Source organism: Schistocerca cancellata, chromosome 8, assembly GCF_023864275.1.
Source record: "Schistocerca cancellata isolate TAMUIC-IGC-003103 chromosome 8, iqSchCanc2.1, whole genome shotgun sequence".
NCBI lineage: Eukaryota > Metazoa > Arthropoda > Insecta > Orthoptera > Acrididae > Schistocerca > Schistocerca cancellata.
Genome location: NC_064633.1, coordinates 418,475,671 through 418,499,541, shown reverse-complemented (window position 1 = coordinate 418,499,541; position 23,871 = coordinate 418,475,671). Strand labels below are relative to the sequence as shown.

The 23,871-nt window shown below is 38.4% G+C and overlaps 1 protein-coding gene and 1 non-coding gene across 2 annotated transcripts in view; one reads left to right on the top strand and one right to left on the bottom strand.

The window, feature by feature from the left end:
* Positions 1 to 23,871, bottom strand: part of LOC126094446 (putative helicase MOV-10) — a 474,995-nt gene that overhangs the window by 312,308 nt on the left and 138,816 nt on the right. The window contains exon 5 of the mRNA XM_049908818.1: positions 14,777 to 14,892. Within this exon, the coding sequence (XP_049764775.1) occupies positions 14,777 to 14,892 (116 nt within the window). The remainder of the gene's footprint in view (positions 1 to 14,776; positions 14,893 to 23,871) is intronic.
* On the top strand, positions 3,931 to 4,003 carry Trnaa-cgc (transfer RNA alanine (anticodon CGC)). Its single transcript has one exon. It is a non-coding gene; the product is annotated as a tRNA-Ala (tRNA).

The following is a 23,871-nucleotide window of genomic DNA, read 5'->3' as shown; positions in this document are numbered from 1 at the left end:
TTTGCTATGAATGTATCTATGTCACCACAGGGAGAATTCCAAATACATAGTATACCGTATTTACTCGAATCTAAGCCGCACTTTTTTTCAAGCTTTTGTAATCCAAAAAACTGCCTGCGGCTTAGAATCGAGTGCAAAGCAAGCGGAAGTTCTGAAAAATGTTGGTGGGTGCCGCCACAACTTACTTCTGCCGTCGAATATATGTAGCGCTACACAGGCATGCTTTGTAGGCACAAAGCGCCAAAACCTCTGCGTCAGGAAATAAATTTAAAAAAAAAAGGTGGAAGACGAGCTTTTTTCTCCGCCCCGAGTTTCGACCACTGCATTTTCATACATTATCCAATGAAGTAAATACAAATTCCGTATTGTTCATCTTCGAATGTAGCAGCATTTCAATGTACTATGAAAATCCGACTGGCGAGACTGTTTGGGATGTTTGTCAATATGGCCAACTCTATGTTCTGAATTTTTTTCCTATCTGTGAGACGAGTTGGTTGCTAATAGGAACTTTTACAAATTGTGAATCACATGCAGTATTATCGTCACCATAAGAATAATACGAATATAAACATTTTGCCATGTATTGTTTCATGTTGGCTGCTATCTCATTTAAGTCCTGTCTGCCTAATAAACTACGAAACTAGAGTGAGACAACAGCAAACGTGAAGGAATATACATATCATGTCATGTTTATATTCGAATTATTCTTATGCTTAATAGTGATAGTCAGAAATGAAGCATGGCAATTGACTAGATTTTTAAATCTATGATGACTCTAATTTCTGTGTAGAATGTAATGTACTAAAAAGGTGCCTGCAAAGATTTTCAAACAGAGAAAAATTTTCGCTAAACTCTCGTTCAAAACATCTTCTATCATACGCAGTCTATTATTTGGTTCTTGTTGATCATCATCAAATAAAGCAGCAGTGTAAGTAACAACAAATAGCAGTTTCTTGCCATTGTTTCGCTAATGAGACGATTCCTCTCTTTTCTTTTTTTTAAATTGTAAGCGGCGGTAGCGCGCACAAAAGCAAGCCATGCCGCGAGCGGCGACAGGCCGTAAACACGCACCATCAGAATGCGACAAACAATGCATGAGACAGTACAGTAATGCATTTTCAGCTTAGAGTGATGTAAACACCTATAACAAAGAAAACTGCGCTTATCAGATCAAAGAAAAAATAAGCAATCAATTCAAACAAGACGAGGCACGTGGAAAAGGAAGGGTACCCGTATAAATACGGACGGAGCGCCTGACGCATAGCAATGGCTACCTGGTAAAGCTTAACTGCTAAGCTTACAAGTCGAACCAAACTACTGTAGCTGTATCACCATTATTTCGACCTAAATTGTGTCTCATATTACAATGGACCAACTTTGTTTCTCCCCTTGAATTTTGAGTCTCAAATTTCAGGTGCGGCTTAAGATTCGGGAAAATTTATTTCCTTGATTTCGAGTCTCATTTTTCAGGTGCGGCTTAGCTTCGAGTGCGGCTTAGATTCGAGTAAATACTGTAGTTAGTCTATGGAACCTATTTCTACATGTTTTTCTTCACTTAATGAAATAATGTTATTTCCAACTTTATACATCATCGCTTCCCTTACATAAAAATGGTATGCTAGATTATATGAGCTTAGAGCTACACGTGTAATTTCAGATCCCCTACACCAATGTTCTGTTATGCAAACAAGTGAGCTATCAATAGTCTGCAGTTCTACTTCTAGCTGTTACTCTTTATTTCTTATGGAATGGATATTTTGTTGGAGAACTGAGAAACACTGAGCACTTCTTGCCTTGGAGCATTCTTGTATATCTTGTCTTCGTCTAAAAAATCATCTGGATGATGAGGACCTACAGTTTCCTTGTCATTTTCTTCACTATCCACTGTTGTTTCTACTGACTTCTTGGAAATTTTTGCATGTTTTGCTGTTACTGCTGATGTTTCTATCACTTCTACATTTTTGAGGTATTTTGGTTGTTGCTGTTGGGTCTTGTGGTGGCTTTGCAACTATGGGTTTGGTTTTGAAGTTATTTTGGAGTTTTTTATTTCCTTGGTTATAAGGTTCAGCAGATATTCTTTACCCAAGTCATTCAGGTGCAGTCCATCTTTTATGTGGAATCTACATCCTATATTACTCACATCAATGCATTTCACATTTTTAAAATGCCTGCAGATTTTAGCAAACAAGGACATGAATGCCCTGTCAGTACCAATCCTTGTCGTGATGGCAGAGCCAGTGCTTCACTGTGGGAATCACCTCCTCATCATGTCTTCCACGAGTGGCATCCTTCAACGGCCCTAACACATGGAAATCCTCAGCTCGCTGCAACATGTCAGATGTGACAGCTGTGGATGGTTTCCCAGACCACTGCAAATGGTGGAGCTCCACTGAACCACCTTCTGATCACCTCACCATCCATGCCCAGCAACTAACTGCACTTCTGTCAACAGCAGATGCTCCATAGACTTTGCAAAAGCGTTTTTGAATATTCCTCATAGTTTCTTTCTCTGTAGTGAGAAATTCATTGATGGCATGTTGCTTGTAACGTACATCAGTTTAATAAGTCACAGCTGCAAAATACTAACGCGAATTCTTTACAGACGAATGGAAAAACTGATAGAAGCTGACCTTGGGGAAGATCAGTTTGGATTCCGTAGAAATGTTGGAACACATGAGGCAATACTGACCCTACAACTTATCTTAGAAGAAAGATTAAGGAAAGGCAAACCTACATTTCTAGCATTTGTAGACTTAGAGAAACCTTTTGACAATGTTGATTGGAATACTCTCTTTCAAATTTTGAAGGTGATAGGGGTAAAATACAGGGAGCGAAAGGCTATTTACAATTTGTACAGAAACCAGATTGCAGTTATAAGAGTTGAGGGGTATGAAAGGGAAGCAGTGGTTGGGAAGGGAGTGAGAGAGGGTTGCAGCCTATCCCCGATGTTATTCAATCTGTATATTGAGCAAGCAATAAAGGAAACAAAAGAAAAGTTCGGAGTAGGTATTAAAATCCATTGAGAAGAAATAAAAACCTTGAGGTTTGCCGATGACACTGCAATTCTGTCAGAGACAGCAAAGGACTTGGAAGAGCGGTTGAACAGAATGGACAGTGTCTTGAAAGGAGGGTATAAGATGAACATCAACAAAAGCAAAACAAGGATAATGGAAGTAGTCAAATTAAGTCGGGTGATGCTGAGGGAATTAGATTAGGAGTGTCAGGAAGTCGTTTCTGAAAGTATTTATATGGAGTGTAGCCATGTATGGAAGTGCAACATGGACGATAAATAGTTTGGACAAGAAGAGAATAGAAACTTTCGTATGTGGTGCTACAGAAGAATGCTGAAGATTAGATGGGTAGACCATATAACTAATGAGGAGGTATTGAATAGGATTGGGGAGAAGAGAAGTTTGTGGCACAACTTGACTAGAAGAAGGGATAGCTTGGTAGGACATGTTCTGAGGCATCAAGGGATCACCAATTTAGTACTGGAGGGCAGCGTGGAGGGAGACCAAGAGATGAATACACTATGGAGATTCAGAAGGATGTAGGTTGCAGTAGGTACTGGGAGATGAAGAAGCTTGCACAGGATAGAGTAGCATGGAGAGCTGCATCAAACCAGTCTCAGGACTGAAGACCACAACAACAACAACAACAACAACATCTTTCCATAAGAGCTCTGATTTCCCTTATTTTATCTTGGTGATCATTCCTCCCTATGTAAGTTGGTATCAACAAAACATTTTCCTATTCAGAGGAGAAAGTTGGTGATAGGAATTTCGTCAGAAGATTCCGCCGCAATGAAAAACGCCTTTCCTTTAATGATGTCCAGCCCCAATCCTGTAGCAGTATTCTAAAAGAGGATGGACAAGTGTAGTGTAGGCAGTCTCCTTAGTAGGTCTGTTACATTTTCTAAGTGTCCTACCGGGCGAGATGGTGTAGTGGTTAGCACACTGGACTCGCATTCGAGAGGACGACGGTTCAACCCCGTCTCCGGCCATCCTGATTTAGGTTTTCCGTGATTTCCCTAAATCACTTCAGACAAATGCTGGGATGGTTCCTTTGAAAGGGCATGGCCGATTTCCTTCCCCATCCTTCCCTCACCCGAGCTTGCGCTCCGTCTCTAATGACCTCGTTGTCGACGGGACATTAAACACTAATATCCTCCACCTCCTCCACCTCTAAGTGTCCTGCCAATAAAACGCAGTCTTTGGTTAGCCTTCCCCACAGCACTTTCTATGTGTTCCTTCCAATTTAAGTTGTCCGTAATTGAAAATACCTAGGTATTTAGTTGAATTTATGGCTTTTAGATTAGACTGATTTATCATGTAACCAAAGTTTAACGAAATTCCTTTTAGCACTCATGTGGATGACATCACACTTTTTATTATTTAAGGTTAACTGCCACTTTTAGCACCATTCCAATATTTCTTCTAAATTGTTTTGCAGTTTGTTTTGATCTTCTGATGACTTTATTAGTTGATAAATGACAGCGTCATCTGCAAACAACCAAAGACGGCTTCTCAGATTGTCTCTCAAATCGTTTATATAGATAAGGAACAGCAAAGGGCCTATAACACTACCTTGGGGAACGCCAGAAATCACTTCTGTTTTACTCGATGACTTTCTGTCAGTTACTACGAACTGTGACCTCTCTGACAGGAAATCATTAATCCAGTCACATAACTGAGACAATATTCCATAAGCAAGCAATTTCATTACGAGCCGCTTGTGTGGTACAGTGTCAAAAGCCTTCCGGAAATCCAGAAATACGGAAACGATCTGAAATCCCTTGTCAATAGCACTCAGCACTTCATGTGAATAAAGAGCTAGTTGTGTTTCACAAGAACGATGTTTTCTAAACCCATGTCGACTGTGTGTCAATAGACCGTTTTCTTCGAGGTAATTCATAATGTTCGAACACATTATATGTTTTAAAATCCTGCTGCATATCAACGTTAACAATGCGGGCCTCTAATTTAGTGGATTACTCCTATTACCTTTCTACCTGTGCAACTTTCCAGTCTTTGGGTACAGACCTTTCGTAAAGTGGATGGTTGTATATGATTGTTAAGTAAGGAGCTAATGCATCAGCATACACTGAAAGAAACCTAATTGGTATACAGTCTGGACCAGAAGACTTGCTTTTATTAAGTGATTTAAGTTGCTTCACCACTCTGAGGATATTTACTTCTATGTAACTCATGTTGGCAGCTGTTCTTGATTCAAATTCTGGAATATTTACTTCATCTCCTTTTGTGAAGTCATTTCAGTGTTTAGTAACTCTGCTTTGGCAGCACTGTCTTTAATAGTATCTCCATTGCTACCGTGCAGAGAAGGCATTGATTGTTTCTTGCCGCTAACATACTTCACATATGACCAGAATCTCTTTGGATTTTTGCCAAGTTTTGAGACAAAGTTTCGTTGTGGAAACTGTTATAGGCGTCACATATTGATGTCCACACTAAATTTTGAGCTTCTGTAAAAGACCGTCAATCTTGGGAATTTTGCGTGTGTTTAAACTTGGCATGTTTGTTTCATTGTTTCTGCAACAGTGTTCTAACCCGTTTTGTGTACCATGGAGGATCAGCTCTGTCGTTTGTTAATGTATTTGGTATAAATCTCTCAATTGCTGCCAATACTATTTCTTTGAATTTAAGCCACATCTGGTCTACACTTATATTATTAATTAGGAATGAGTGGAGATTGTCTCTCAGGAAGGCGTCAAGTGACTTTTTATCTGCTTTTTTGAATAGGTATATTTTTCGCTTATTTTTCGAGGATTTGGGGATTACAATATTCAATCTCACTACGACAACCCTGTGTTCACTAATCCCTGAATTGGTTTTGATGCTTGTTAATAACTCAGGATTATTTGTTGCTAAGAGGTCAAGTGTATTTTCACAACCATTTGCTGTTTGCATGGGCTCATGAACTTACTGCTCGTAATGATTTTCAGAGAATGCCTTTATGCCCCTTATGATAGTACTTTTCTTAATAAATTTTAAGTGGTATCACATCAAAAGTTAAGAAATATAGTATCCACCTGATTACCTTGATTCATGATTTTCCAGACATCATGTGAGAAAAATGCAAGTTGATTTTCTCATGATTCATGTTTTCAGAATCCAGGGTGGGTGGCATGGAGATCAAAGTGCCTAAGATACCTCATTATATTTAAGCACAGAGTACGAGTAGGATTCTACAACAAATGGAAAGAAATGGCTCTGAGCACAATGGGATTTAACTTCTGAGGTCATCAGTCCCCTAGAACTTAGAACTACTTAAACCTAACTAACCTAAGGACATGACACACATCCATGCCCGAGGCAGGATTCGAACCTACGACCGTAGCGGTCACGCAGTTCCAGACTGTATCACCTAGAATCATTCGGCCACCCTGGCCGGCTACACAAATGGACTTCGATGCAACTGGACAATAGTTTTGTGGATCACTTCTGCTCTTCTTGCAGATGGGTGTGACCTGTGTTTTCTTCCAATCATTGGGCACATTTTCTTGCTCAAAGGATCCCCACCATACTATGTTTAAAACTGGAGTTAGCTCATCTGCAAATTCTGTATAGAATCTGTCAGGGATTCTCTCAGACCCTAGATCCTTATTTAATTTTGGTAGTTTTAGATGGTGCTCTGTGCCACACCAACTGAAAGGTAAAGGGTGTGGTGGCTACGGTTAATTCACCAGTTAATTCTGCTTTCAACCAGGACCTTGAAAGTCACACATTGAATGGATTTATAAAAGAAGAAATTAAGGTATAAAGATTTTTAAATAATAACTTTATGAGTTCAGTTTTAAGAAGCACATATACACTGTAAAATCACAATCAGAAACAGCAACAAAACAGGAATCACAAAAGGAAGAAGTTATATATACTCATATAGAATTTCACTACTATCATCAAGTAATCAAACTGCCCTTCATTTATTGGAATTCATGTTTTCAGCAGCTGGTGCAAGGACTTCCGAAAAGAGTGAAGAGATTCATTCTACATAATTATACCTGCAACGTTTTAAATCCTCTTGTGTCATTGGAACTTGTACCTGGGTTTTCTCTTTGAGCCTACTACAGAGAAAAAACTACAGTAACAGCACAGAAAATGAACATGGTGGCCAACATGTCATCATATCCTAACAATCAGGAAAGAGCTCTGTGAGCATTTTCTTAGTTCACAAGTAAGCAGTAAGTCAGGCACCAAACATTCTGATACCACATACAGCTATGTACTTCATGTGGTACATCCTCTAGAAGAGTCAGTACCTTTTTGGTAAGAAATTATGCATATCTGCAACCTAATAAGGTTTCTTCGATGAAGTAAGGACCAATTACAAAGTCTCCAATAATCTCACATCACCTTTTGCACCCCACTGCCTATGCTATTCAAACTGCCTCAATCAGAGTGGTTATCAGTGATGCAATACCACACAATAATACATTCAGCTTTCCACAATTCATGAATGTCGTTTCATTTTGACATAGAAAAACCTATTGACCTAAAGTCACATTATGTAACAATTGTTACATTTCATCCTGGATTTTCCATTGTTTGATTGTGTGGTACAGTTGCATGTATATTCTATAATCACGCTGACTAACATATTGGAGAAGTGGCACATGATAAGGTTGGGAGCTGTTTATGTGCAAAATGTGAACAGCTCTGGTACGGACTCTCACAGTTCACTAGAGCTAACTTGTGGATTGTGAGTAATATGTTCCAATCTAAGTAAGCTACTACCTTACCCTCTGTTTAGATTTCCAGTACCTTCCTTAGAAGTGCTCAGTGACAGCTGATTTACTTGGCAGTTTTAATCAGTTGTGTCACTGACGTTCCTTGTATTTCACCTTGACTGATCAAATAGTTTACCAAATTTGCATGTAATGTGGTGCACACCCATCTTTCGTTGGCATAGATCATCTTTAAGATTACAAAGAAAACTTTTTATCCATCCAGTGTTTTCTGCTCCTGTTACCTATGATAAAAGTCTTCAAATGTGGCATGTCTTATGTGATGCAGACAATTAGAACGGTCATTCAGAAGAGTTCAAATCCCTACTTGGCCATCTAGTTTCAAGTTTTTCGAAATTTCCATAAATTGGTTAAGGCATGACCTAGGACAAATTCCCAACCATCTTTACCCAAAATAGCACTTATTCAGTATTCAACAGTCTCATCAACATTCAATCGTTATCTTTCCTCAGTGCTTACTGAGAATATGCACATACACGTGAACTCCAAGTGCAACAGGAATAAATAAATAAATAAATAAAAGTCCTCTTTTAGATTATAAAATATAATGGTACTCAAGAATTACAAGAGCCCAGAATTATTAAGTCCCAGTAATTTAAAGAAGGTGCCAGAATTTATGCCTGCTGGACAAATAGTTCGTGTTACCAATTCCTTTACCTGATGTATCACTGACATTTAAAGGATATCATACTGATACAACACTTATAACTAACTTCCATATTTTAGAATGTGATGAGAACTATGCCACTGTGGGTGTCATATTATCATCGGCATCAATGAACTCTCTGGTTGAAAGGGGCAGCCAGTGATGTCTGCACTACTTGTATGAAGAACTTCAGTTTTGTAGCATAGTGCTTCCATGTGGCCTGCTGTCTCCAGAATACACTGTGCTGTAGTTTGGCATAAGCTACTGATTGGTCAGTAATGTGATTAGGGATTATGTACATAACTGTAGTTATGGAACATATGCCATTAACCGCAACAGAGTTTGACTGAAGTAACTATCAGACCAGCATAAGATTGTATTACTTCTTTAGGAGATATCCACTTAATCAGAATTTGTACTTCCCTTACATTAGCTTTGAGTTTTAGATCTCTTCTGTGGTTTTGCTCCTGCAAAAAGTAATAGAAAATTTAGTAATATAGAAACATTTTGTGCACTTTGTATCATTATCGTCCACAGCATGCAGGGATCTGACAGAATTTGCAATACTATTCCTGATGTATTACCTTCTACCTAGTACATGTATGTCTCCTGTCAAAAGTTATCACCTGTAGTATCTAGAACTACACATAATCTTCATGAAAACCTGATATTTAATGTCCAGTTGACAAGCATTTGTTTCTATGACATTAAGAGCAACATAAATACTAGTAGGCAATGAATCACTTCAGATACAGAGTACGTAATAATGTATTTCAGTTTAGATTGAGAGTTAGGTGCTTCTGCACATTTTAATAACAGGTTACACTTAATGAGTACTTGATCAGTACATTTGTGTTGTTGTTGTGGTCTTCAGTCCTGAGACTGGTTTGATGCAGCTCTCCATGTTACTCTATCCTGTGCAAGCTTCTTCATCTCCCAGTACCTACTGCAGCCTACATCCTTCTGAATCTGCTTAGTGTATTCATCTCTTGGTCTCCCTCTACGATTTTTACCCTCCACGCTGCCCTCCAGTACTAAATTGGTGATCCCTTGATGCCTCAGAACATGTCCTACCAAGCGATCCCTTCTTCTAGTCAAGTTGTGCCACAAGTTCCTCTTCTTCCCAACTCCATTCAATACCTCCTCATTAGTTATGTGTTCTACCCATCTAATCCTCAGCATTCTTCTGTAGCATCACATTTCGAAAGCTTCTATTTTCTTCTTGTCTAAACTATTTATCATCCATGTTTCACTTCCATACATGGCTACACTCCATACAAATACTTTCAGAAACAACTTCCTGACACTTAAATCTATACTCGATATTAGCAAATTTCTCTTCTTCAGAAACTCTTTCCTTGCAATTGCCAGTCTACATTTTATATCTTCTCTACTTCGACCAGCATCAGTTAGTTTGTTCCCCAAATAGCAAAACTCCTTTACTACATTAAGTGTCTCATTTCCTAATCTAATTCCCTCAGCGTCACCCGACTTAATTCGACTACATTCCATTATCCTTGTTTTGCTTTTGTTGATGTTCATCTTATACCCTCCTTTCAAGACACTGTCCATTCCGTTCAACTGCTCTTCCAAGTCCTTTGCTGTCTCTGACAGAATTACAATGTCATCGGCGAACCTCAAAGTTTTTATTTCTTCTCCATGCATTTTAATACCTACTCTGAACTTTTCTTTTGTTTCCTTTATTGCTTGCTCAATATACAGATTGAATAACATCGGGGAAAGGCTACAACCCTGTCTCACTCCCTTCCCAACCACTGCTTCCCTTTCATATCCTTTGACTCTTATAACTGCCATCTGCTTTCTGTACAAATTGTAAATAGCTTTTCGCTCCCTGTATTTTACCCCTACCACCTTCAGAATTTGAAAGAGAGTATTCCATTCAACATTGTCAAAAGCTTTCTCTAAGTCTATAAATGCTAGAAATGTAAGTTTGCCTTTCCTTAATCTTTCTTCTAAGATAAGTCGTAGGGTCAGTATTGCCTCACGTGTTCCAACATTTTTACGGAATCCAAACTGATCATCCCCAAGGTCAGCTTCTATCAGTTTTTAGATTGATAGTTTTTATTATATGTAATGCAATATGTTTGGGCATTTGGTCAAATGATATCAGCTTTTCTCAAGAGGTACCTGACTTGGGATAGAGTGCAGCCTTCCTACCCACTGCAGTACCAGAAGGAGGACCATTCTGGAGGGAATGGAATGAGAAAAAATTCCCACTAGCACCCAGGATTTAACCTACAACCTTCAGGGCCACAGTCTAGTGCTCTGTATACCTGACCATCATAGCAACTTAACCACAAAAGTGCCTAATTTATTTACTTCTGCTGCATCTCATGGTATACAGAACCTAAGAGGTAAGCAAAAGTGATCAGAGCAGAATCAATTTGCTGGCTCTGCATCACACTAGAGTTTGAAATAAAACTGCAGAGGTTTTTTGCACTACTTTCAAAAGTGTTCCCTTTGACTCTTCCCTTTGTTTCTCTCCATAAATCTGAAATACCTGATGTAATAGGCTTATATGGGCAAAAAATCGGAAAGTATTTTCTCTTGTTTCCTAATGACACTTCATAGCTGACATGTTGCAGTTAGGAAAAAATTAGTACAAGGATGTTTGGCCAACACATGCAGGCAACTGTAGTCCCCATTAATTTTAATTTGAAACTACTGGGGTCACCACTTCATCATTTACATGTATAGATACCTATCATCCCTGTGGCAGTAAGTCACTCCACTGATGAAAATATTGAAAGGTACATCTACATCTACATACACACTCAGCAAGCCATCATATGGTACATGGTGGAGGGTATATTATACCTCTACAAGTCACTTTATTTCCTGTTCCACTTGTGAATGGAACAAGGGAAAAATGATTGTCTGTAAGCAAATGTACAAGACCTAATTCCTCCCATCTTTTCTTCATGGCCTTACGTGAAATCTGAACTGGCAGCAGTAGAAATGTTCTGAAATCAGCTACAAACAACAGTTCGTATAACGTCCTTAACAACGTTTTGTTAAAAGAATCTTGTCTTCCTTCCACAGATTCCCATTTGAGGTCACGAAACATCTCCATAATGCTTGCAAGTCGATGAACTTTCTGGTGACACATTTAGCACCACACCTCTGAATAGTTTCAATGTCTTCCTTTAATCTGAACAGGTGGGGATCCCAACACTTGAGCACTATTCAAAAGTGGGTCTCACTAGTGTTCTATATGCGGTCTCCTTTAAAGATGAGATAAACTTTCATCAGATTCTCATTTGCCTTGCCTACTACATGCTTACATGCTCATTCAGTTTCATACCACTTTGCAATGTTATGCCTAGATATGTAACTGACTTTTCTTTATCAAGCAGCAAATTACTAACACTGTCTTTGAACATTACAGGGTCTCTATCCCACTCACCTACATTAGTTTACATTTTGCTACATTTAGAGCAAGCTGCCATTCAACACACCAAATAAAATTCCATCTAATTCATCCTGTATCCTCCTGCAGGCACCCAATGATGACAATTTCCTGTACACAACCGGGTCATCTGCAAATAGTCATGGATTCTGCTCTCCTTATCCATCCTTTTCCACTAGAGAACAAGAGTGGACCTATCACACATCACAGGTGCACTACCGATGATAACCTTGTCCCCAACGAACAGTTGCCATCCAGTATAACATACTGGGTTCAATTACCTAAAAAGTTTGCGAGCTACCCACATATCTGAGAATCGATTCCATATGCTCAGACCTTTGTTAACGGTGTTGCCCTTCATCTGTGACTCACAGAATATCACACAGGAATAGGGCAAACAAGGTTAAGAGTACTCTTGGTAAACCCAAATTGGGATTTCATCCAGATCTGGCAACTTACTTGTTTTCAATTGTTTTAGTCACTTCTCTACTCCAAGGATGCCCATTACAAACAGGAGTGTATGCAACAGCCAAACACGTTATGTTTGTATGATCCTTCTGCATGAATAATTTCTGAAATGTGAAATCTAAAACTTCAGCTTTCTTGTTGCTGTCATTTATTGTCAGACCGAACTAGTTGATGAGTGCCTGGAATGAAGCTTTCAACCCTCTTAGTGTTTTTGCATAGGAGCACAATTTTCGTGGGTGCTCAGCAAGACCATTTGCTAACGTGTGACAGTGGAACTTGTATGTTTCATGCATCAATCTTTTTACATATAGATGAGTTTCCATTAAATTCTGCCTTTCATCATTTGAGTGTTCTTTTTTGAACTGAGAATGTAGCAGACTCTGCTTCTTCAGCATACATGGAATTTTGTTATTAAACTACAGTGGTTTCTTCCTTCCTTAATTTTTCCAGAGTACAATTGATAATCAGTTCCGACCTCGTCCACAATTTCTCTCTGCACATCATATTAGAACTACATTATGTCCATTCACCATCTAAAAAGGGAACTAACAACTTCTTATTGCTCTTTCTATCAAAAATACTCTTGTAGTCCTCTTGATGGATTTATTAACTTTGGTAACCATCATCATGATGATTACATCATTATCACTAATTGCTGTCCACACACTGACACTGTCGATAAGGTCAGGGCAGTTTGTAGCTACAAGATCTAAAATATTTCTATTGCATGTGGGTTGTTGAACTAGCTGCTCAATCCAGTTTTCAGAAAACATCCAAAACTACTTCACAAGACTGTCTACCCATACCACCTGCAATACATCCATAAACATCCCAGTGCACACTAGGCAGTTAAGGTCAGCTCCAACTAATATTGCATGATTGTGGTATTTCAGAGCTAGTGAGTATAGACTTTCTTTGAATGATTCTGAAATTGTTACAACAGAATCAAATGAGCAGTAAAACATCCAATAATTAATTTGAGTTCATCTTGGCCAGTTGAATTGTGACCTCTGTAGATTCTTCCTCCTATGGTGTCTAATCAGTCTTTTTCATTTTATGTATTTTTTATGATTCATTAAATATTCCGGAGCTCTCTACTTTGTATTTCATTCAGCTTTCAGAATAAGAGTCTGAACAACTGTCCTCAAGAGCAGTAAATTCAAGTATTTTGTTATGTATGCTTTGTCAATTTACTGTTAAAATTTTCACAGACAATGTATCTTCACTTTGTATGTGGTCTGGTTTCACTCTGTGCATATTGACTGGTGAGGGTTCATCAGAGGACCTCAAACTATCACCTACCCTTAAAAAAATGCATGTATGCTCCACAAGTATTTTGCTACACAAGCACTTGCTTCTTGTGTGCACTTCACCTATGCCCTATCCATGGGAGTCCTACAATTCTCTACCCTTTAATGCAGGTCCAGAAATCTGCAGCCAAGACTGCCACAGAATCGATGGAGCCTTTGGTTGAGACTCTCAACTCAGCTCCAAACCGAAGTACCCCGATCAAACCTAAGTACAATGCTGCAAATTATGAGCTTTGCTTGCACTCCTTGAGCTAGGCCAGTAGAAAGAATGGAACTTCCAGTCTGCAGAGAGTGAGCATTATCTTGAAACTTCCTGGCAGATTAAAACTTGAACACAGCTTTAATCTTCCACTAAGATTAAATGGTATAGTCAAAAGTTTAAATCTTATCATAATCTGATGTGGACATTTACTCAGAATAATTTATTGAAGAATTTAAAAGAATTACCGAATAAATGACAGTTACATAAGGATAACAAAATATCCATTACTAGGGATCCTTTCACAATTTGAGCTCCTTCTGCAACTGAAGTTTTTTGTACCTCTTGCTACTAAAAGGAAATACAAGAAAACACATTTCTTATATATTATTTTTGTTATAAATTATTTTATAACAACAATAAATAGAACATTTATGTATATATTATGCAGTGTAAATCCACCACCTCTTTAGAAGAGTTTTGAGTAGATCACACTCTTCAATGTCCATAGCACTTATCCATACTTGATAAGGATGAACATATGTAAAAACACAGTATGAGCAACATTCATATAAAAAATTGAATTATTGTAACAACATTCTGCTATACAAACCAATCACAGGGTGGATTAATACCTGATAAGATACAAATTTATGAAACCCTTTAGTAATACAGATAGGCATGATCAACCTTTAGTATTTGAAGGGGCTTATATCGTATAAAAATACTATCCTAATTTAGGTTTATGAATCTATCTAAGCTCTCAATTTTAAAATATAGAAGATAAAATAAATATTTTATGTAGTTACAATATGTTGACAAAACAAACACCTCTGCATTTGAGAACATAATCATTGTTATTGATTTCTTGATTACACATTAAAGTAAAATATTCCTGTAATTTTAAAGGCTTTGAATCATTAACAATTTCTGTTAAACATTTAAAAATTTGACTCACCATTTCATGCAGCACAAATATTTTTCTATTTTCCTTGCTTATATGAAAAACAACAGGATAAACCACTGCAGCAATCTCATGGAAACTAGCTTCGATGGCAAACTGTATCTTTTCCCCTGCAAGAAAATCTGAACAATAATATATGGAAAAAGCTATGCAAAAAATAGTAATAAATGATTCTTGAAGACAGAATAAAGTAATTCATTTATATTCATGTTGTTTTAATAGATTTAACTATGGGTTCATGGTGAAACATTGTTAATACTTACACAAAAAACACACTTCTATCACCCCATTTCATAAAAAAAAGAAACAAAAATTACTTACTGGCAGCAGAAAGATAAATACTATTTCTCAAAATGAAACACAGAGATATACCCCCACAAAAGACATATAGGTTCAATATGTGTTATGCTTCAGTGAATTTCTCATAATTTTGACATTAAGGCCAGGGTGCTAGTTTACATTGTAGAACTTCACTGGTTGTTGTGTTACAGAATTCATTCAGTAAGGTAAAGTAAATAAAATATTTATTCATCAAAAGTATACATAACAGTCTGCACATGGTAGAGAATCACTCTTCTTGCAAAGGCCTCTACAAAGGTGTTGATATTCTTACATTTACTGCCCAAAAGATTTATTCCTTAATGTTATTTGTGGCTAATATTAAAAGATCAGTGAAGATGAACACTGATTTTCACAAATATAAGAAAAATTATAAAAATAATGTCCACATGCAAAACTATAGATGTATTTTATACTGGTAACTTTAATGTCATACAAATGATATCTTTTTATGCAATTTGTAAGCAGTAAGAATACACCAAAGGAAGAGCAGTGTTACAATTTTAGCTGCTAAGATAGACTGTAGGTACAAAAATAAATAAATAAATACAAAAATGTTGACATCACAAATTATTTGTTGTCCTCAGTTGTGTGTAATATTACGCTGATAATTATTACTATAAATCCATCTATCACAACTGAAAAAGTAAATCTTTCTTCCTGCAAGTGTTTCAACCTTATTATTTTCAAGGCACCTTCAGTGGCTAATTCCATACAAGCTGGTTTATTCACTTCTATGAAAGTTGCCACTGAAGATGCCTTGCAAATAATAAAGGTAAAATTTGTATGGCAAGAAATTTTTTCTGCCCTTATGACAGACACATTTAAAGAAATAAACATTAACATAAAAAAGGTTGAAGTTTTTCATTTTTTTATGCTTGCAAAATCACATTTAAAAGCAGTTCACACTGCCCTTTCTGTCTAATGCCTGAATTAGCAAGTGAGAAAGGAGCAGCTGTGACAAAGTAGCAAAGCACCATGTAGTGTTGGAACACACAGAAATTTCAAGAACTTAACCCATATTAGAAGTATAACATTAATGTAAGTTTTTTAAAAATTACTACCAGTTCATATAGACACCTGAAGTGTTGCATATGAAATTTTTACAAATGTGACTAACAGAAAAGAAAAATATGGTAGGTTCCGATGTCACATTACAGATATTTACAGCTACATCTACATGCATACTCTGCGAACTATCTATGAAGCAATAGGCAACTGTACATCGAGTGTGAGAACAATGAGTGCTCAAATGCCTCTGCATCCACTGTGATTAGTCTAATTTTAAGGAAGGATAGGGACACAGCAACCAGCCGCAGTCCCACTGATTTTCCATTATTCTCACTTACTCATATTTCAGCTATAAATAGCCATCAAAAACAGTTAACAAAACAAAATTGCAACATTAAAATTTATGCAACCAAATTTAAAATTTATTTTTTTAAAGCATGGAACAGTTACTTTTGCATATACGATCAGTTACATAAAAGTTGATAAAATAATATACTGGTAACAATTACTGATTGTTCTGCCAGGTGCATGCTAATGTCACTTAACTATATAGTTGTTCTACATAAATCACAAAAGATTCTGTGTATTCTATTACTAGGTGCCTAATCCATTTATCCTTTGTCATCTTGATTTGTTTTTGATCAAAACAATGGTTTCAATTCCCCATTTAGCCATGTATTAAACACCCATGATTAATGGTAAATCCATTTCCATGCCCTCTTACTGTGTGTCTTCCATCTTTCTAGATCACTCACATGCCACGGAATTCGAATTTTTTTCATAGTTATTCTGGAAAGCAACATTTACTAGTAGACTTTTCACTGGATGCTTTGCTCTTAGTCATACAGGGTGATTCAGAATTCCAATTACACAGTTATTGGTGCCCTAGAGAGAACTCAGGACAGCAAAAGTGTCCAGAAGTGAACTGTTTGGAAGACAAACAACTCTGGATGACAGAAGGCAATACACATTGACAGAGGAAGTGTCTCATGTCACATGATGTCTGGTGTGACATTACTTCATGTGTCATCAAAGAACAACCCAACAAATTGAACCACACATACATCAGTGAGAAAGTGAGAGTGATCAAGAAAGATGGTGCATTACAGAATGGCAAAGCATTTACTTTATGAGTATGGTTGCTCATCTATCGTGAAAGTGGTTGACATGGTTGATTAGCGCGACACCCATATCCCGAACCATTTCCGGATTATGCCTATCCATTAAATACCAGTTTTGCAAAATTGGAATAACGACTTTGGGAAACAGTACATTCAAGGCTAATAGGTCCAACTGTGGTCCCAGTTGGACATGTCACACAACTAATGTGGAACAGGAAATCCTCCAACTGGTCGGCCAGAACCTGTTAATGAGTACCCACAACACTGCAAGTTTTGTGGATGTATCCTAAAGCAGCATCCGCTGAGTTCTCCATGAACAGCAGCTTCATCAGTACCTTCTCCAGAGGGTGCAGGCATTGAGGCCAGCTGAATTTGTGTTGTGTGGCAATTACTGTGCATGTTTACTACACCACTGGGTTGATGTTCCAGACTTCCCTCAGATCAATCTTTTCACAGATGAGGTGACTTTTATAACAGATCTGCACAACCAATTAACAGGTACATTTGGAATGAGGGACACCCCCATGACACACATACCAATGGATTTTGACAATATTTTGTTATTAATGTGTGGACTGGTATCGTCAATGGTCATCTGATTGTCCATGTATTCTACTGCCTTGTCTAATGGGTCACAGCTGCTTGGCCTTTCAGCAAGATGTACGGGTACAGCTTGTCATGAATGCACCACTGCATCTCTGTTGGACAATTTGGTTCCAGCATGATGGCATGCCAGCCCTCTTCTCACATTACGTTTGACAGCACTTTCACCAAACACTTGGGAACAGGTCTAAGGGTGCCCAGACCTGGGGGCAAGGCAGGCCACGACCTCCCCCTATCACTCTGGGAAAGGAAAAAATATATTGTAGTCAGGTGCTTTTGTTTCTAGAAATTTATTTAAAAGTCAGTATTAACCAGCTTTTTAACAGAGTTGAAACTGGAATTTTTTATGGATACTTACAAGTTGCCATTTGTGTTCCAAAATATTACAAATACTCCATACCCCCAGGTATTCCCTCCCCCCCCCCCCCCTCCTCCCCCCCACCCCTCCGACAAACTTCCATAGGGTTCGTGTCCTTTGACAGGTGGATAGATTGTGCTGGACCAGTTTGTTGGATACCACGATCACCCAATTTAAAACCTCTAGATTTTTTCCTCTGGAGCTACATGAAGAGTATTATTTACAAGACTCATGTGGAGTCATAGCACGATATCCATGTGCAGAGTATCTTTTGACAGTCTTTCAGAGTTCTTTACCTTCCACATGCATACTTCTGAACATGGGTTTATTACTAAGTATTGCTGCCCTGAGTCAACTCAGCAACATTTGTAGTCATGTAAGGTAAAAGCGGGACAAATGACGCCGGAGGATAGATGTCGCATTTCCAAGAAATTCATCAGCAAACATTATTGTGCATGTGACGCTAATTGTTATTGTTGTAACTGTTGGTGAGATCAGTTTACTCCCAAGTTTTTGTACTTCAGGAGCGGAAAATAGAGGAGAAATTTTAAAAAATAGCATTTTGAGACCAAGCTAAGTCAAGGAAATTTTTCACGATTCCTTTTTAATAGTACGTACAAGGACATTTCGAAAAGTAAAGATACAATGGCTTGCAGTCCTTAAACAGAACATTTATTTAGAAAACGTCAGTTACATCTTATTAACTGGATTATTTGTTATTTTTCGACATAATCAACCCCGTTATCCAAACATTTGTTAAGTCGGTGCACAAGCTTTTGTATCCCACAGTCATAGAAGGTTGCCGCCTGTTGTCGGAACCACATTTCACTTCATCTTTGATCTGTTCATCGTCATGGAATGATTTTCCACAAAGATGTGAGTTCAGGTAACATGGAAGTCATTGGGCGCAAGGTCCGGGCTGTATGCTGGATGGTCCAATACGTCCCATTTGAATTGTTTGAGTAGTGCTGTGTGAGGCCGAGCATTGTCATGAAGCAAGCGGACCCCAATTGTTAGCATTCCCCTGCATTTGTTTTGAATTGCCCTTCGAAGACGTTTCAAAGTCTGGCAATATGCAGCAGCATTAATTGTCATTCCAGGAGGCATAAATTCCAACAGAAGAATGTCTTGTCTGTCTCAAAAAACAGAAGCCATGATTTTCTTTGCTGAAATCGATGTTTTGCATTTCTTGGCTTTTGGTGAATTTGAATGGAGCCATTGCATTGATTGTTGCTTGGATTCAGGTGTATGGTGAGAAACCCACGTCTCATCACCTGTCACAATGTGATCAAGGAACTCATCACCTGCTTCAGCATAGTGTGTGAGGAAGTCGAGTGCAGAGCCCATCCTTTTTTTGTGTGTTCTTCCGTTAACAGTTTTGGAACCCAGTGCGCACACGATTTCCTGTACCCTAACTTGACAGTCACAATGTCATAAAGGGTTGTCATCGAGCCGTCCGGTATGATCTGAAGGAATTCTTTCCATGTGAGACGTCTATTCGCATGAATTGCTTCCTCCGTTCTCCGAAGAAGGGCATCAGAGATCACAGATGGCTGACCTGTTCCTTGTTTGTCATGAACATCGGTCCTACCTTCAGAGAAATGACGGCACCATTTCGTTACATTTTGTCAATTCATAATGTTCCCATAAACAGAAACAATTTCTTTGTGAATATCCGCTGGTCACTGACCTTTTGCATGAAGAAAACGTATGACGGAGCGCACTTCGCATTTGGCGGGATTCTGAATCGGCGCAGCCATTTTAAACATGACCTACTCCAACCAGAAGCAACATTCAACTGCCGAACAAATGCGAGGAGAAAGCTAACGGTTCAAGGTTAACACCAGTGTTGCCAACACGCTCGCCAAAACTCTTCTGTTCCTCTGGCGTACAGTGTATCTTTACTTTTCGAAATACCCTCATACAAGTAGATATGCGACTAGTAGCTTATAACTTGTATTTAGATTGTGCAGTAGAAACATTGTAGGTTATGTCGGTCAAGTAATGGCGTCTTCTGATAACATCTTTGGTGAAAATGGGGGTGCGGCATCTGTCCTTACAAAAACGGACAGATGGCGCACCATTACTGTGGGACAAATGCTGCAACGCTTGCAATGCTAACAGGAGTCCATAACTTTTTGCTTTACAGAACAATGCTGAGAAAACACTTTAGGACAACAGACAGGGGAAAATATACTGCAGAAGACCTATTAGAGGCAGTGAAACTAGTCAAAGAGAAAGGTTATACTAAAAGGAAAGCAGTTCAAATGAAAAATATACCAGAATGAACATTAAAGAGAAGACTTGCTGCGCATAATTTCATGAAAGCAGGGTATGGACCATCATCATAATTGGATGAAGATGCAGAAAGGAAATTAGTTGCCCATATAAAGAAATTGCAATCATGTGACTTTGCTCCCAAACTGTCAGACATCAGGCAAATAACTTTCAATTTGGCTGATCAGATGGGACTGAAAAACAAATTCAACAAGGAAAAGAAACTGGCAGGGAAAGATTGGTTTCTCTCATTTTTAGAATGCAATGAGGGCTTAAGCATCAGAAAAGCGCAAGGGCTTTCTGTAGCCAGAGCGATTGGAATGAACAAAGATGAAGTCAATTCTTACTTTGATCTGTTAACACAAACATTGACCAATAATGTGGTTTTGGATAAACAGACATGCCAACTTTCAAACGTGAAAAGTCAGGAGAATTTTAGCGGTGTACTACTGTGAATTACAACACATCCCAAACGATTAAAGTCGCAATAATTCGATACCTGTAACAACTCAATTACATTTGCTTTATTATTTACATGTAAATACTAAATAATGGACATACCTCAGCCTTTGGACTGTATAATTTATCATTCAACATGCTGAACAATGTTTTGAGTGTGTTTTGGAATTTTATAGTTCTTCAAAGTTTCTACTTCAGAATCCTTACTTACAATTTCACTCTTGAACAAACTAACTAAAGGGTCCCACTGCTCCAAAATCCTTTCTACACATCTTTTCAATGATAACAACCATTGTGTAGGCACGTTTTAGAATTTTCCTCATTTCTGGGTCATGTAAAGTTTTAAACTTTCTAAATTTTTCTTTCCTCTTTGCACTCCTTTCCAAATAATAAAATATGCCAATAATATTTCCGTCAATGTTTAAAGGCAAACATGCCGCCCCCTTCTCAGCAGCAACATTAACTAGGTGACAAGAACAGCCTACAATGATTAAGTTAGCAATTTCTTGCTTCAACATACTGTCACACCCTTTTTCCAGCCCTACCATTACAGTTTTTTAATGGAATACGGAATTCCCATAAAGTTGAAAGTAGAAGATCAGCAATATTAGATCCAGTGGCATACCCTTTTAAATTAGGCACAGAGAGTATGCAATTTTGAATTTCACGGACTTCAGGACTTAAGAACGATACAATAATAGGATATAACTTAAAATCCATTTTATTACTACCATCGGTATCAATAGTGAATGGATTCGACTGCAAGTGCATAATAATTTTAGTTTTTCTTCCATGCGCATTTCTGTAAGGATAGTGGTTGTTTTTGTACTGGCGCATCCATATCGTTTCGCAATTTCAGAATCGGGAAACATTTTGCGAAACAAGCGCCCAGCGTGGTCGGCATGGTTTATAGTCCAGTTATGCTCTACAATAAATGAGGTAAATAAAGCCTCAGCATTCATCACAGAATCTACATTTTGGGGTTTACACAAGAAGTTAAGTTTCTGGTTCCGTTCTACACAATGGACACTCTCCTTGTGTTTTTTAGTTTGCACATGTTTAAGAATGTCGCATTTCCCGCCATGGACCACTGAAAAGTCACATCTACGTACACTACAAAATGCATAAGTTTGTCCCTTCCTCGATTCACTTAAACACGGAAACTCTTCCTTATACACTTTTCTGAACACTGCATCATATTTCTTCAACATTCTGCACGAAAAATAATCAACACCTCCAAGATACGCAGCGAACAACTACTGCAGAGTAGTGTACACAAATCGCGCAGCAGAACTGAGAACACAATGGTCCTACGTTCTAGACAATGGTCTTGAGGCAGTGATGCCAACCATGGCGCACCGTTTCCCCCTATATAGGGGCAGGGAGGGGAGGGTAGTAACCCTAAATATTTTTCCCCCTGAAACATTTATTCCTCTAACTTCCCCATAGGCAGCTTAATTCCCTCTAAATTTAGGGGGGAATCCCCCAACTTGGCAACACTGCCTTGTAGACACAACAATGCTAATCACTTCGCTTGGAACAAGTATTGACTACTCCTTGTCCACGATAACTTTACGATTGTGCTGGTGCTACCAGAAGCGGAGGAAATTGGCACTAGTTCAAAGATATTCATTTGTCTCCAAATGCTGCCAATGATAAGTTCCTTACTTCCTTGTAGATATGAAGCGCGAGCTATGCCTGCTGCCGCTCCCGACAGCCACCACACGAATCTTTCAAGTTAACATGGACAAGTAGCAGTCATACCTTGTCATCCACCAATAAATCAAAGGTGCAGAATTTTCAAATAGTACAGAAAGTATTGAAACTGCTCTGAAACTCGGGAGGTCAGTCTTCACAGCCGGAAGATCAGGAGGAAGAAGGAAAAATTGGGAGTCTGCCGCTTTAATCGAGAGAGTTGGGACGTCTGGATAAACCAGATAGTATCTACAACATAGACTAAACTGGTCTACAGTTAAATAATGAGCATGGGAAGGTTGTTGTGGCAAAAGAAAGCAGAGATGTCCATGTCATTACTTCTGCTGAAAGAGGAGAGACAATAACAGTTATTGCATGCTGTAATGGCGAGGGAAATTTCTTACCACCTTAGTGCATTTACAAAGGAGTGAATAAAAAACAAGATGCTGAAGACAACATGCCTCCAGGATCAGTTGTTGTTATGAGGAGAGAATTCGCTTATATAAACAGTGATATTTTCATGGATTGGTTCAAAAACCATTTCCTTCCTAGAAAGGCGCCTGGTCCTGCTCTGCTTCTGTTAGATAGTCATGCCTCTCATATGAATTTTGTCACCCTTTTGGATATAGCTGTTGAAAATGAAGATAATTTGTTTACCTCCCCACAAGACACACTTTTAACAGCAACTAGACCGATCATTTTTCAAGCCACTGAAATACTACTTTAAATTGGCTTGTCATTCATGGATTTTAGATAAGGCAAGCAAAGACAGAAGAATTACGAGGCAGCAATTTGGAGAGATGCTCTTCAAAGCATGGACTTGTGCTGCCACTGTCCAGATTAGTGTATGCAGATTTAGAGCTACTGGAAGTATCCCACTTGACAGAGCAGTAATTCCAAACCGTGCCTTTGTTTCAGACATTAATAATACTGAATTCCCAACTACTGCAGATGTCTCTAATGATCTGACTCCACATGAGCCATCCACATTAAGGTCTGAAACAAATGTGTTAAGAGAACACCCTACCTGCAAACCTTGCACAAATTTGGCTACTCATTGACCAACTGATCAAGGCAGCTGCTGTGTAAATGACAACTCACTGACACCTCATGGAGAGACTCCATCAAAATTGCTGGAAAAGATTTCACCTGTTCCTATACAGCCTCAGAGAAATCAATCCAAAGGAAAGCAATCAGCAACAAATATAACATCCAACAATTTTATA